This window comes from Myripristis murdjan, chromosome 23 (genome assembly GCF_902150065.1).
Source record: "Myripristis murdjan chromosome 23, fMyrMur1.1, whole genome shotgun sequence".
Classification (NCBI taxonomy): Eukaryota; Metazoa; Chordata; class Actinopteri; order Holocentriformes; family Holocentridae; genus Myripristis; species Myripristis murdjan.
This window is the reverse complement of record NC_044002.1, coordinates 2,398,295-2,412,229: the sequence shown is the minus strand read 5'-3', so window position 1 is coordinate 2,412,229 and position 13,935 is coordinate 2,398,295. Positions and strand designations below refer to the sequence as shown.

The window sequence follows — 13,935 nt, the reverse complement described above, 5'->3', positions numbered from 1 at the left end:
CAGAAAGCACACTAGAGGGATAGAGTGGCGAGGGGGTTAAAGGAGATATGTTGTCTTAATTTCTTTGCTACCCCCTGGGTCGACGTAGCAGACTTAATGAATTTCTCACTTTCACAGAGAGAGCAATGACATTCAATCTGATGGATGGCAAGGCTGAACAGTCTGTACAGGTTCAAGCTAAAATACTACTGATGTTACTCAACTCTGTGTGCAGCATGATCGTTTCTGTGATTGTACAAGTCACTGTCAGGTGATGGTGTTACTGTTAGAAATCAGGGAAACAGGAAAAGGCCATAAAAGAGGCCTTGAATGAGGGTTGTTTACATTTTGTACTAAATCCAGTCTTGCTGTGTCCTCATTTACAACTGTGGTCCTCTCCCTCAGCCCACATAGATCTGATTTATACCCATTGCATCATCACATTAGCCTGCAATATCTATATATCACGAGCTACAGTCTGAGCATAGAGCATGAATGAAATAAAAAGCTTCATGGAGAAGATAGAGTGAGTGTGTAAGCATGCGCCGTCAGCCGGAGCTGAGGCGATGCTTTGGCCACGCGCGGCGCTCTCTAGTGGCCGCCGCTGGAAGGAGCAGCCTGCGTCCTGCACAGACTCTGTAATGACCTCCATGGAACAGAACAGTGCTCTTTGATCTGCACTCTCCAGAAGAGACAGGCTCTACATGTGTGTTGATTTGCCCTAACTAGGTCTTGGTCCAGCTGTCTCGTGAAATCCAATATGCACTTGAATAAATAATGCATGTGGCAATGCTGAAAAACAACAGGTTACGACATGATCATAAAATGTCAGTTTGCTACCTTTTCAAAAGGGTTTAGTTTTCTCTCTTTCATGCCTGCCCAAGACAGTAGATGACAGTTTGCTGTTATATTCAGCAACACACACATCCTTCACCTATTACAGTTTTCCAATTAGTTTGTCAAGTCCTACCCTCACCCCAGAGGAAAATAATGACTGACTGACTGTTTACTATGTTCAACCATTAGAGAGAATGGCAGTGCATCACAGCAGGTTAGGGATCCACCAGTTATCAGCCAGACGATTATCAGGGCCGATGTTCACAATATTTCAATAGGTGGCTTCATAATTTTGATTTGCATGACGGCTGATATGAAAACCACTTAGATGCCACCTTTCTGTCTGAAAAGACAGCGGGACAAGAGCTAGTGGGGCGGGGCAACGTTTCTGTAATATGGGTGCAATTTTTCATTTCCCTTTTCACTGGATTTGTATTTCATTTAGTTTTACAGAAAGACAAAAACGATAAGTTGTAGCATGTTGCCCCTGCTGACCTGCCATGAGGACAGATGGGTTGCAGGTTTTGTTACTTTTACTGGATTGAAAGGCATCAAGCATTTGAACACAAGAAATCTGATATCACTCCAGCACCACTGATTTGATGTTTAAATATAGAATTTTAACAATCATTTACATAGTTTTTGTATTACTATTTTTATAATTTCTAATTTTCTAGTATTTTTCTTTCATTTACTACATATGAATATCAGCTAAACATTGGTTATCGGTGGCCTGGATTACTAATAATTAGTGCTGTTCCTGATTAACATAGGTGATGGCTGAAAACTGCTGTTTGACATGTGCCTACTGCTGGACTTGTGGCTATCAGCACTGATGCATGACACACACACACACACACACACACACACACACACACACACACACACACACACACACACACACAGGAGACCATGACAGGACAACAGTTTGCCTGGCATAAGAAGTTTCTGTGGATGGGAAGCCATTTGGTTCAGAGACATGAGGGGGAACAGTCCAGACTGTTCATGTATACGGCATGGAAGATGGATCTGCTCTGTTCCTCACTTCAGACACACGACACACACTCTGCACTGCACATAGAAAATACATGAATTAAACTAGGGATTCACCAATCGATCAGGCACCCATCACACAAGTATGTCATCAGAAAAATGTGCTGAGCATATTTAATTTGTAACGTTCTCCCTTCCCTTTCAACTGCTGTTGAAAGGAGTGTCTGTTCATAAATCTGTTACTATGCTTGTGCGTAACGTCCATCCTGATACCCGGGTTCTAATTATCAGCCGATCCTGAGTGCCAATCCAATAGCAGAGCTCTTTTTTCTTGATGAAAGAATTATTGCTGTTGTTGATATTATGTGCAAGGTTACATGAGGCAGTAGTAAGCCACACAAAGCATCTTATTAAAAGATCAAAAATAGACAAAATGCATTGAATTTTAAATGTATTCCAAAGCTGTTTATTTGAACTGTAGGTTAAGTGGCTACACATACAAACAGGTGTAGGAGTGCAAGTTGCCATGGCAACTTTTTAATGTTTTGGAACACTTGAACAAATCAAGTGCACAACAATGTATCAGTGAATACTAGTAAGTAGATTTGGCTCATAGTAATAACCACTACAGGCGAACTTTCTAATTTGACTGCAGTACTGGCACACTCCACTGTGGAGCTACTCCGCAATCAGCACAGTGCATCCAGGAAGGCACTACCGAAGAAGAAGAAAAATAGATAAACACTCGCTCCACTGCAACATCACTGCTGTGTTAGTCATTCTTTATAGGAACGCACACATTAAGTGTTTTTGGGGCCGATTCTGATCATTGATTTTCATGTATGCTAACTGACCAAATGATGAAATGACTCCTGCTACAACAGCATCTTATGTAAAAGTCCACAAGTAACATTTTAATACAGTAATGTGTTAAATAGCTGCAGGGAAAATTAAAAAAAGTTTTAGAATGTATTAAATCGTATTGTAACTCAAGGCTTGAAAAGATCTTGCATGCTGTCAAAGAAATCTCAAATTTAGTTTTAAAACTTGCAGTTTGAGCTCAGTCAGACAGACTTACAGCAATACAGTTCATTTACATGTTCTTTTCAATTTAGAAATTCATCTGAATTCTAGATAGCACTGAAAGAGGTATTAAAACATCTCAAGTTTAACGTAACATTTGCATTAGCATATGCAGACATGTTCTTCTAGATGCATGACATTTCTGACCTAACCTTGTGGAAATGTTGTATGTTTTCATCCAAATATAATTAATATGTGTGCTTGATGATGCCAGTCGAGCATGAAAAAGGTTTTTCATGGAGGCAGCATGGGCTATGCCTTCTGTCCAGCTGATTAAACTGTTTCTAATTATGTAATGGAAACAGATTTGTGTCATATTTTGACCTCGTACACTTGACAGCGTTCATGATGATGGCATTTGACAGCAACATACGAGGGGTGGCAAAGTTCACACCTAAATGAACACACAACTTTTCACGATATGCTTATAATTATGGCATTTTAAAGGGAGAATTCACCCATTTTGTAAAATGTGATATTTCACAGTCCCCACCCTCCAGCTGTTCTGTAGGACAGTGGTGGTCCTATCTTCCTCTCATTGTGACTGAGTGCTGGATACTGACTGGATTCTTCAAATGCTAACTGTTAGCTTCCTGCCATTGAGGTGGACTTCCCCCCAGCTAACAGTCTGAAAAATAACTATCCCTTTAAGCAACTTTTGAAAAGATATTTATTTAGGTTTTGATTATATGAAAACATATGTTGTCACCTCCTAATTTTTGCACTGGTTTCCTGAGTTGCTGCATGCCATTTTATCAACATCTACCACAAAAATGTTTAACTTCAAATTTCCTAAACAGCTGTCGCAGCCTATTTTAAGACTGAAGTGCTGCAAATGATAGACACGTCTCCGCATGGCGTTTCCTTGAAGAGCTGACAGGATTTCACTCAGCGGCGTCTTTTTGAGAAACTGGCTACATGGTGGAATTAATCACAGCTTGGCACTGCAACAAATATAAGGCCATTGGAAGAATATGATGGCGCACTAAGCCTCTCATCCCAAGAGCAAGATAAACCAATGGGGAAAAAAAAAAAAAAAAAATAGAAGTCTTTCTCACAGATGATACATGTCTGTGGCAGCTCGGTCTCTCCCCCTCTCTCTCTCCTCTGTCGTTCCCTCTCATCCTCTCTTGCTGTGTATGCATTTCCTCCTCCCCTCCCTGCTGTGAGTAACAGTGATGACAGGACAAATGATAGCAAACTCAGACCCTACTAGCCCACCATCCAGTGAGGAGTTGATATCCACCCCTCTGTATATAATCTCTCCATCTCCTCCTGCTCTCCTCTCCACTGCAGCACAAATAGAAGACTTGATTTTGCAGTAAACAAACCTAATGTGTTACTTGGTCTCCAATATTAGCAATTCAAGTACTTATAGTAGAGTGACTGACTTTGATATGATAATACAGTTTGTACTGTGTTGGTAAAGTTATTAATGGGCTTTACGGTGCTGTCTCCTCAGCTTATTTCCCCATCTTTAATCTTCTTTCTGAGATAATAAAAAAAAAACTATGTTTTCCATTTCAGGTATGTAAGGTTTTTTTTTTTTTTTTTTTTTGGCCATCTGTCAGCCTGATACAGTTTCTCCACGAAGATTCACTTTACCATCCTCCCATTGGAGCTAATGGAGAGCGCTTCAGTGCGAGATGGCCTGGTTTGTTAAGCTTGTGGTCAGGACAGGACCTCAAAGTGGGTCACGGGCTAACGTACAGATGTGCCAAAGTGCACTTCACGAGCATGGGTCCACGTGTGGACACGGCATTTTTCATTTGGACCCGAGGACTGCTGAGTCGGAGATCAAAGGCAGATACTTTAGCTCTCCTGTTGAGAGTTGCATTTTTGATGTGCCAACCTTTGTGAAGACTACTGTAGCATGCCATCATGCACATCCTGATGGGCCCTCGTGCCCTGCGGATGGGGCCGTTGTCATCCCGGAAGAGACCACTTCCACCAGGATAGACGTGTTTCATCGTAGGATACATTTGATCACTCAGTATTTGTATTGATTTGCAGTGAGTCTTCCCTCTAAGAGGACAAGTGGAAAATGCCCCCCGCAGCATAACAGAGGCAGCGGCCCCCCCTCACTGTAGGGGTCCAGCATCTGGAGCTCTCTTGGTGGACTCGCCCGCTTGTCCAGAATAATGTGAAGGATCCCCATCTCTGTAAACCAGCTCTCAAATGTGTATTTGTCTTTATAATGGGGGCTTTGTGCACTGCAGTCCTACTATAAAATCCCTCCATATGTACAGGATCTATTGGAGGGAAGGGACACCATTCTTTCAAAACACATCTTGTACATAGAGAGGGATATTATAGTAGGTCTGCAGTGCATAACGCCTTCATTACAAAGCCAGAGTTCCAGAGAATCTGATAATTTATGACAAGGAAACGTGAAGCTGATCTGGTGGACCAACACCTTACTAAGACACTTAATGTTTTCCTTTAATTTGTCACCCATCCATACATCCAACAGCAGGAAACGTCATGCACGAACAACCTGCACTCATAATACAATAAATCTGCATACAAAGCCTGAAAATATCTTTTCCTTTTCGACTAAAATTCTATTTCATCTGAGAGCTACACAGGAACAGAACAAACACATGCATGCAGCCAGGCAGCCTCACTCGCTCAGACACCTGTTTATCCTCTACTACAAAAGTACATTTCCAATAAAGCATATAAAAAGCCAGTCTAATAGGAACTAATACACTCCATTAGGAATGTAGGAATTTTCTATGTATGAGTGCACAGCAATGTGTTGCTTTACTAAGGGCTTTCCTCCTCCAGTAAGCCACATGCAGACGAGCAGAAGGAGACAGAACCAGGAGTTCATATCCAAGAATAACAATTATATTTCTATTAATACAGCAGGCAGGAGTGTAATGAGAATCGGCAGTCCTTTCTCAACCTTTCATTTGTCATCTTGCGTTAAATCACTGTCAGTCCGTTTGCAAAGATGAGGCTATATTACATTACAGCGCTTTAATTCACCTCTCAGGATGGAGTTGCTTTGACTGGGGCATTGGGTTAACCTCAAACCCAAGGCTGCTTCAGACTGTTCTCATTAAATCCTGTGCTGGCGTACACGGTTAATTAAACCTTGCATGGAAATCCTCCATGGGAAAATGTCAGAATGTTGCTATAGGCCCTCCAGTGTTTCCAAACCTCTCGTTAGAGTCGCTCTCCTAAAGAACATTCTCTCCTCCTCTGTATTTGTCGCCCGACATTAAAAAAAAAAAAAAAAAAACAGAGCCAGACCCTCCCTCTCTCCTAACTAACGAGTGGAGCTTTTTAAAAGCTGTCAACAACAGCATGTTTTTCAGAACAAACCTCCTCGTGTTACTGCTGCTGTAAGCTAGTTGGGTGTTTGTGGCGAATTTCCCCCTCCGCCAAATCAAACAAACAAGCCAGCCACAGAATCTGATTAGCATCCATAGAATAACACCTCACTGTTCACACCCAGTCTGAGGAAAATGAAAGCCCAAGGGCACATTTAAAAACTGCCACGGCGTCTGTGAATTATACAATTTCACTCGGCTTTCTTTTGAGAAAATAAAGCTTTGCCTTGGCAGATGGAATTGGCCGTGTGACCGACAGGTATTGATGGAGAAGTCAATATGAGGGGAGGTTTTCTCACTTTCACTGCAGTGAAATAAGGGCGAGAATAGCGAGGGCTCCGTGTGTTCACGGGGAGGATTACGAGACAATGGTATTTACGCGGCTAAAGTCCAGGTCCATATATCAGCTGACATCTACTGTGGCTTGGCCAAGGTCAAACCATCAGTGACAGTGATATTAATGGCTAGACAGACATAAACTACACTGAGGTGTTCAGGCCTCCTAAAGGACAAACTGCGCTGGAGATAAAAATACTAAACATATTTAGAGGGACAATGTCAATGCAAAATCAACATGTCTTGTTCTTACACATGCATAACCAAAAAGTATCCTTATGAAAATGAACCACTGATTTTCTACAGTAAAACTACCATTTAATCATAGTTACCATAGTAACCACAAAAGCCAAAAAGGTTGTGCAATGGTAAGGAAAGTTACCATTAAATAACATAATAATATTTCATGTTATTTATTAAATATTTGTCTACTTAATTTGTTATATTTAAAGCAATTACTATACTGTTATACCGCTATACTATACTAGTATAGAATATTATACTACAACACTACATTACTATATGAAAACCCAGGAATCTAGAGAGAATTTTCATCAGAGATATAGTTGTTTATAAAAGTTGTGTCTTCTCCCCATACGGCCCTTTTTCCACAGGCGGTTCTGCTGTTGTCCTCCTCTAAGCCCCCGCTCCTTTATGAGAGGAAGAAAGGAATAAAAAGATAGGGGGGGAAAGTTTTAGCCTTCCCCTTTGGAACACAACTCAACCGGTCCCTCTTTTCTTCTTCTGTGAAATCCCTTCGTTCCATTGTGCTGCAGAACAGGAGGAGGGGGGGGTGGGTGGGGGTGCGGGGGGTGACCAAGGCCTGTTCCCATGGCAACAGGCAAGATGAAAATTCTTGCAGTGCGAGGGCTTTCATTTTCGTAATTGCTGCCTCTTTTCTCAAACCTAAGCACCTTCGCTTAGGCCACCTCTTGAGTGTGAGCGTAGCAACCTTGGACCAGCGATTTCACGTTTTTTTTTTTTTTTTTTTCCCTCCCCTCTCTGGTTTTCAAATGAATTTTCTTTTCCAAATACCAAAGTCAGTACCATCTGCGAGACGGCACTGAACCACAATTGCGGCACACTGAAAAACCTCCTCCCCCACTGTCTCCCAAACCCTGTGTGATAGAGCTGGGGGGGTTGAGGGTGTCATTTTGTCATTTTAAGATATGGCTTTAAATGTGGCAGCGTCTGCAGCAGCAGTGTTTGCTGGGAGTCTAGAAGCCGCCCAGCATCACAGGTCCATTAGAGATAAACTGTCAGAGGGAGAGAGAGGGAGGAACACCCAGCTCCTCTTTCATCACACTCTGACTCCTTTATGTTCCCAATACAAAGTGTTTAGCAATTTCCCAGTGCAGGGGACAGAATCCTTTTCAGCTTTTCAGCATATACGCTCCCTGTGCTTTCCAGACAATGTGTTGTTGTCTGCCAGCAGACTGTTGCTGCCTGGGAGGACGCAAACACAAACAAGAAAACCTCTTCACCCCAATTACCAGCTGGGGATTCACAACAGGCCAAGCATGCTGGAGGTGGAGAGAATCACTGAGAGGAAAAGTTACAGTATGCCAGCAGTTTAAAAAAATCTAATCTGTGTGTTTGGTTTTACAAACATTCTCTTGGTGAAAAAAAATATATATTCAATCCATTTTCTGGTTCTCTGTATCAGCACGTGATGCAACTCAGAAGTGTTTCCAACTATAGCCAGTTGATGAAAGCTTTTAAAATTATATATTTAAACATCAGATCAGTGATGCTGGATCAGCGGCAGAGTTCTTGTGTTAAGATGCTTGTGCCTTTGTAAGCATTTAACCCTAACCTGAGTGAATTTGCTTGAATTCTTTCAAAAACATGAGGGAAAAGGCGATAAGAAAATTAGTGAGAAGTGACCCAAAAATTTGAAAGAAATTAGTAAAAAGTTACAAGAAAACTACTGGAAAATTCTAAAGAAAAAAAAAAAAAGTTTTAAAAAATTACAAAAAAAAAAAAAAAAAAAAAAAAAAATCAACAAAACAAAACAGAAAATAAGCACAAAAAGTAGATATTAAAAATTATTATAAATTAGTATGTGCTATAAACATATAGCCTATTTAATATTATAAGAAAATTACAAAAAAGTCCATCCCAAAACAAACAAACAAAAAATTGTATGGTTTTACAAATGAAGAGTTCATTTGCAAAAACAGATATTCCATTTGAATTTATTAAAACCTTTTTAAACTTTTTGGAATTTTATTAAAATATACTTATATTTATTTCTATTTTTATATGTTTATTTAGCCTGGCATAATTTTTATTATCCTAAATCATGCTTTGTGTGTGTGTGTGTGTGTGTGTGTGTGTGTGTGTGTGTGTACTCCAAGCAGTATCAGTGAAAAAGTTGTATTCATTTTAAGAATGGCTTTTATCTGTTTTTGCAAATGAACTCTTCAAATATTCTTTTGGTGAAAAAAAAAAAAAAATCCATCTATTGATGTTAAATAATCCACCAACATATAAAATAAATGTTTTGCCACTCTGTTCGGGCAACTGATATAGTTCAGAGGTGATTCAGCTGATTCAGAAAAGCAGTTACCCAGTCACTTGTTGTCTGGTGGCTCTTCCCTGACACGTAGGAAGTGATGCGTTTTACATCGGCCACAGAATTCACACGCAACATGGAGCGCAAACCGTTGCCCAAATGTGGATGTCTGTCATTTTTAACATGGTGAAAATCCATGGGGTTTTCACACAACCATTCCTGTCACAGTCTGTGATTTCAGACAGTTTTTAAAACTTGTATGTTTTTATGTTTGCTCTCTTAAAGGACAATACCAGTGATTTTGAATGTCTGGTCTATTTACTGCAATTTACCCACATTTTACTTTGCGCAAACCATTTTGCAAATTGGGCCCCCTGCAGAGATTTCACAACATATAATCAAAATCCCTCAATTTTCAAATTTGTATTCTTGGAGAACTAATGTGGACGACTTTATTACGGTGATGGAATACTGGTGTGAAGAAAGTCTGAAGTCTCTGAAAGTTCATTTTCATATCGCAGTGGAATGATTGGAAATCAATGGCTGGATAAAAGGGAGGAAAAATACATAGGAGTTCTAAAAAAAAAAAAAAAAAAAACACTTGCTCTGGGAAAAGATGAGCAGAAACGTGAAGAAGGAAATATATTGTGTAGATATTATGCTAAACATGCAAAATCACTGGTATGGTCCTTTTAGGCTGTGATGATCGTAGATCGTAAGATGCCCTTGAAAATGATTGTAGATTTATGTTTACTCCTGGCCACTTGTAGATGGCTAAATGTGAAGAAACATGGAATACTAATAAATAATATAATTTTGTAGACATTACACTATACATACAAAATTACTGGTGTGGTCCTTTTTAAATGGCACTGATTCCACTGAATTCTACTGCCACTTTCCAAATGAAATCATTATGGCCGTGACCACCATGACCAGACCACCACATTTCAACCCAGCTGAAAATCTACAGAAGCTTCTGAAGCGACAGCGCTCTCCACCACCGTCAAAACACCAAATGAGAAAATATATGTTGGAAGAACTGAGCTCCATCTCTCCAGTGGAGTTCCCAAAACGTGCAGAATCTATTCCGAGGAGCACTGAAGCTGTTCTGGCGGCTCTTTGTGGCTCAACGCCCTATGAAGACAATTTGAGTTGGTTTTTCCTTTAATTTGCCACTAGTCTGTATTTGTAAGTCATGTAAGCCATTGTAGACATGACCTACACCTTTAAACAAATGCTGCTGAAGTTCTCTTCTACCCAAGTGACCTTGAGGCAGTAAGCGGAAGCATTCGAAATGCTTTGACTTTGGCTCCCAGTGTTTTACCGATTCAGTGCTCAATCTGCAGCATAGCAGATAGATCTCAGAGGCATTTGAAAAAAAAAAAAATTAAATCCTTAATAGACTGGAACCTGCTGTCTGGAATGCTGCAAAGGGATGTGAGCCACGCAAAAGTATTTGGCATCGTTTCTATGGGTTTATTTGTCTGTCTTTGTTTCAGATGCTGGGAACTCTCACAGCAGTGCCCATTAAGGTGCCTCAAGTCAGCTCGCTGCACCGACTGGCAGGACAAGCAGCGACTGTGCTACCTCAGGTAACACACACTTACCCTTATCAACACAGCCTACAACATGACCGTCTGAGCTCGAAAATACAGCTGCTTGCTTTGGGAGAAGATCAGCACAAACGTGAAGTCTATACATTTTGTAGATATTATGTTAAACATGCAAAATGACTGGTATGATTAAAGTGTGCTATGATTAATTTGTGCAGCCCTACCTAGTCCTAATCTTAGCTTCAACTCAAATTCTATTCCTTTACTCGCCTCTTGAAAAATTGACGGTTGGTCAGAATGTCCTCGCTCATCAGGTCTAAATCTCAAACTAGTTCTCACAAGTACTGAAGTACAAGAACACATTTTAAACACCAAATCTCAGCAGTTTGTCTGCAGTCTATTTCACACAGCTATAGTTCAGCAAGTCAAACTGAGCTGAATTTCTCAGGCTGAGGAAGTAATTTTCTTCCGAGATCAAGAGGATCTTCTATACAAAGGGACATCCTGTTCTAGCTGCTGGGTGATTACAATCCTCTCCAAGAAGCCACTCTAGGGTTTTCTGCCCTGCACAGAACATGACTGCTAAACTCCCTCCTGCCTTCAGAGGAGGAAAACTCAACAAAACAAAGAAAACCTCTGCTTTACAGTGTCGCTGCTTTGTGGCTCTGATGGTCGATCAGAGAGATCAGCTCGGTTAAGTCGCTTGGCTAATTTGGTCCTGGGGGGGGTCGCTGGGCTGGGCAGGACGGGCATGAAACACCGTTAATCCCTGTGTTGTTGTTGTAGTTCATCTAGTTTCACTGGTGTTGCTGGATCAATGGAGCTATTGTTAGGAGAGGAAATCTGTGTGCTTATCAAGGCCATTGCTGTTGCTCTGGATGGAAAGGGCTGTTTGTATACTGGATTAATGGTGGAGCTGATCTGGGCTTTATTTCTGTGGATTTAATTCATTTTAAATAAAAATAAAATAAAAAAAAATCATAATGTAAGTGTACCCATACTTGTAGGCAATCCATATTCTTTCTACTTAACCTGTTGAGGCCTGAGCAAATTGCCTTGATTTGTTTTAAAAGCACTGAAAAAAGGCATTTTGCAGATAAGCAAAAGATTACTGAAGAAAAAAAAATGAAAATTTCAGAAGCGTTTCACTGTTTGACACCTGAACAAAGGGAAAAACGAGACGAGCCAATTAACCACAACTGACCCCAAAACCAACAGGAAATTAGTTGAGTTGCAACTAATTTAACTAATAAGTTGCAAGAAAATGACCAGAAAATGAGCAAAAAACAGCTACCAGGAAACTGGCAAACTGCATGCATTTTGTAATGCTATAATGCTCTGTTTTATTGATTTTAATCAACACATTTATATATTCTGTGGCAGCAACCCAGTTTACCTCAACAGAGATCAATACAGTTCGATGATCTTGAAAATGTCAAAGTGATACACTGATTTCTGCTGATTTCCTTCTGTAAGGTACAGATTGGCTAAAAGGTGGACAAGTAGATTGTTGAAATTGTTCCTGATGAATCTGCATTGGCATTTTTACCCTGGCCAAGTGGGCAGAGAGGACTAAACATGATACAGTATCATTGGGTGCAGTGTCGTCAGATCACCACTGGGTGGCAGCACAAACCATAACAAACTAAACACCTCTGCTTACACATTTACACACACACACACACACACACACACACACACATACACACACACGTGCCACAGCGAATCAAACAAAGCAGAAATGGAAGTGATATGTGTCAGTGATCTCCAATATAGGAAGATAAATATTCTGTGTAATGAGTCAGCTGAGGGATTGGCTGCTGTGGTTGTGTTTCCTCCCCGACTCTGTCCAGCCTTTTTCCTATTGGACAGCATGACACATTAAGAGCCCACTCACGTCTGGACATGCATCAACACTCAGGGGGCATGGCAGCATCTGTGTGTGGTCGGGAGCTGTCTGGACGGGGGAGAGATGGACAGTGGGATGGAGAGAGAGAGAGAGAGAGAGAGAGAGGGAGAGCCTCTGTCTCAGCTCTTTGTGTCTCAACATCTCATGTGTTTGCTGTGTGAATGGCAGGTTGTCTTCACTAGATCATGTGGACGTTGGCCTGAAAGACAGGGAGCTACTTCATGGTTTTCTGTTCGGTCACAGACATGGCACGAGGCTCACAGGAGGAAAATCCAGCAAACCAAATTGTGAAAATGTCCAGTATCGTTGACAGAATTTGCGCGACAGAACAGTCACAGAATTATCTTTTTACCTAAGAAAACACTCGGCTGTATTTTTACTCTCTTATGAATCACTGATTTTTCTTCAGCAAACTGTCGGCAGGTTTCAGTGAACCAAACGTAAGATGTTTTTAAGGCTTTTGAAGTTAGAGAAAGAAGTTAAGAATACATCATTTACAACTGATGCAATTCAAGATTATATCTTGGAGAAATTCTTACATAAAACTGAAACTGAAATATCCTGTAGTTGACATATATGCCCCTAATACACATTGTCAGTTGTTTTGATCTTTCATACTATTAATTTTTCTTTATGTGGCACTTCATTAAGTGCATTATTTTATATAAATTACAATAAAAGAATAAAAAACTGTAGATCAAATCACAACAAATAAATAAAGCATAAACAGCAGTCAGAGACATCGACCTCTGCCATCCAGCTGCATCTTTCTACAGTGATGTGCTCCAGAGATATTGGCCAAAATGTGCATGCTGACCTTTGGGTTACCTTGACCTTTGACCTAAATAATCCAAAACATAACCAGCTCATCCTTTACTCTTTACCACTCTCTCAATGTAGTCACATCCAAATCCCTCCATTAGTTACTGAGTTATCTCGCTAACAAGTGGGTTCATATCTTGATACATAACAGAAACAAGAACAAATGAGTCAAGATAAAGAAGTTGTTATTACAAAATAAATGTGAATATATGCTGCATTCAGATCATAAACAGCCAGTTACCAGAAAATGAGAAGTCCTCTGTGCAGTATTGCTGCTGTTGCTAGTATTTAGATTTGAAAGAGGACTTCCATTGAAAAATATGTTCAGGTTGTTCATAATGTCAGAAGAGATTAGTGAATTTTTGGGTAATTTTTTGCTAGTTTGCTTATCACCTTTTTCCCATGTTTAGAAAGAAATCAAGTGAATTTACTCAGGTTTCAAAGGCTTAATGGATAAATAAAAATTAGGGTTTATTTGGGTTTAGGATTAAAATTGGAATCAGGACTAATGTAGGGTAGAGTTGAGAGGTGTAAACACTGTTTTTCTCTGTTTTTTTCATC

The 13,935-nt window shown here is 40.3% G+C and overlaps 1 protein-coding gene across 1 annotated transcript in view; it reads left to right on the top strand.

Annotated features, from left to right (window-relative positions):
- Positions 1-13,935, top strand: part of phf21b (PHD finger protein 21B) — a 109,963-nt gene that overhangs the window by 82,065 nt on the left and 13,963 nt on the right. Inside the window, exon 3 of the mRNA XM_030045942.1 lies at positions 10,590-10,682. Within this exon, the coding sequence (XP_029901802.1) occupies positions 10,590-10,682 (93 nt within the window). The remainder of the gene's footprint in view (positions 1-10,589; positions 10,683-13,935) is intronic.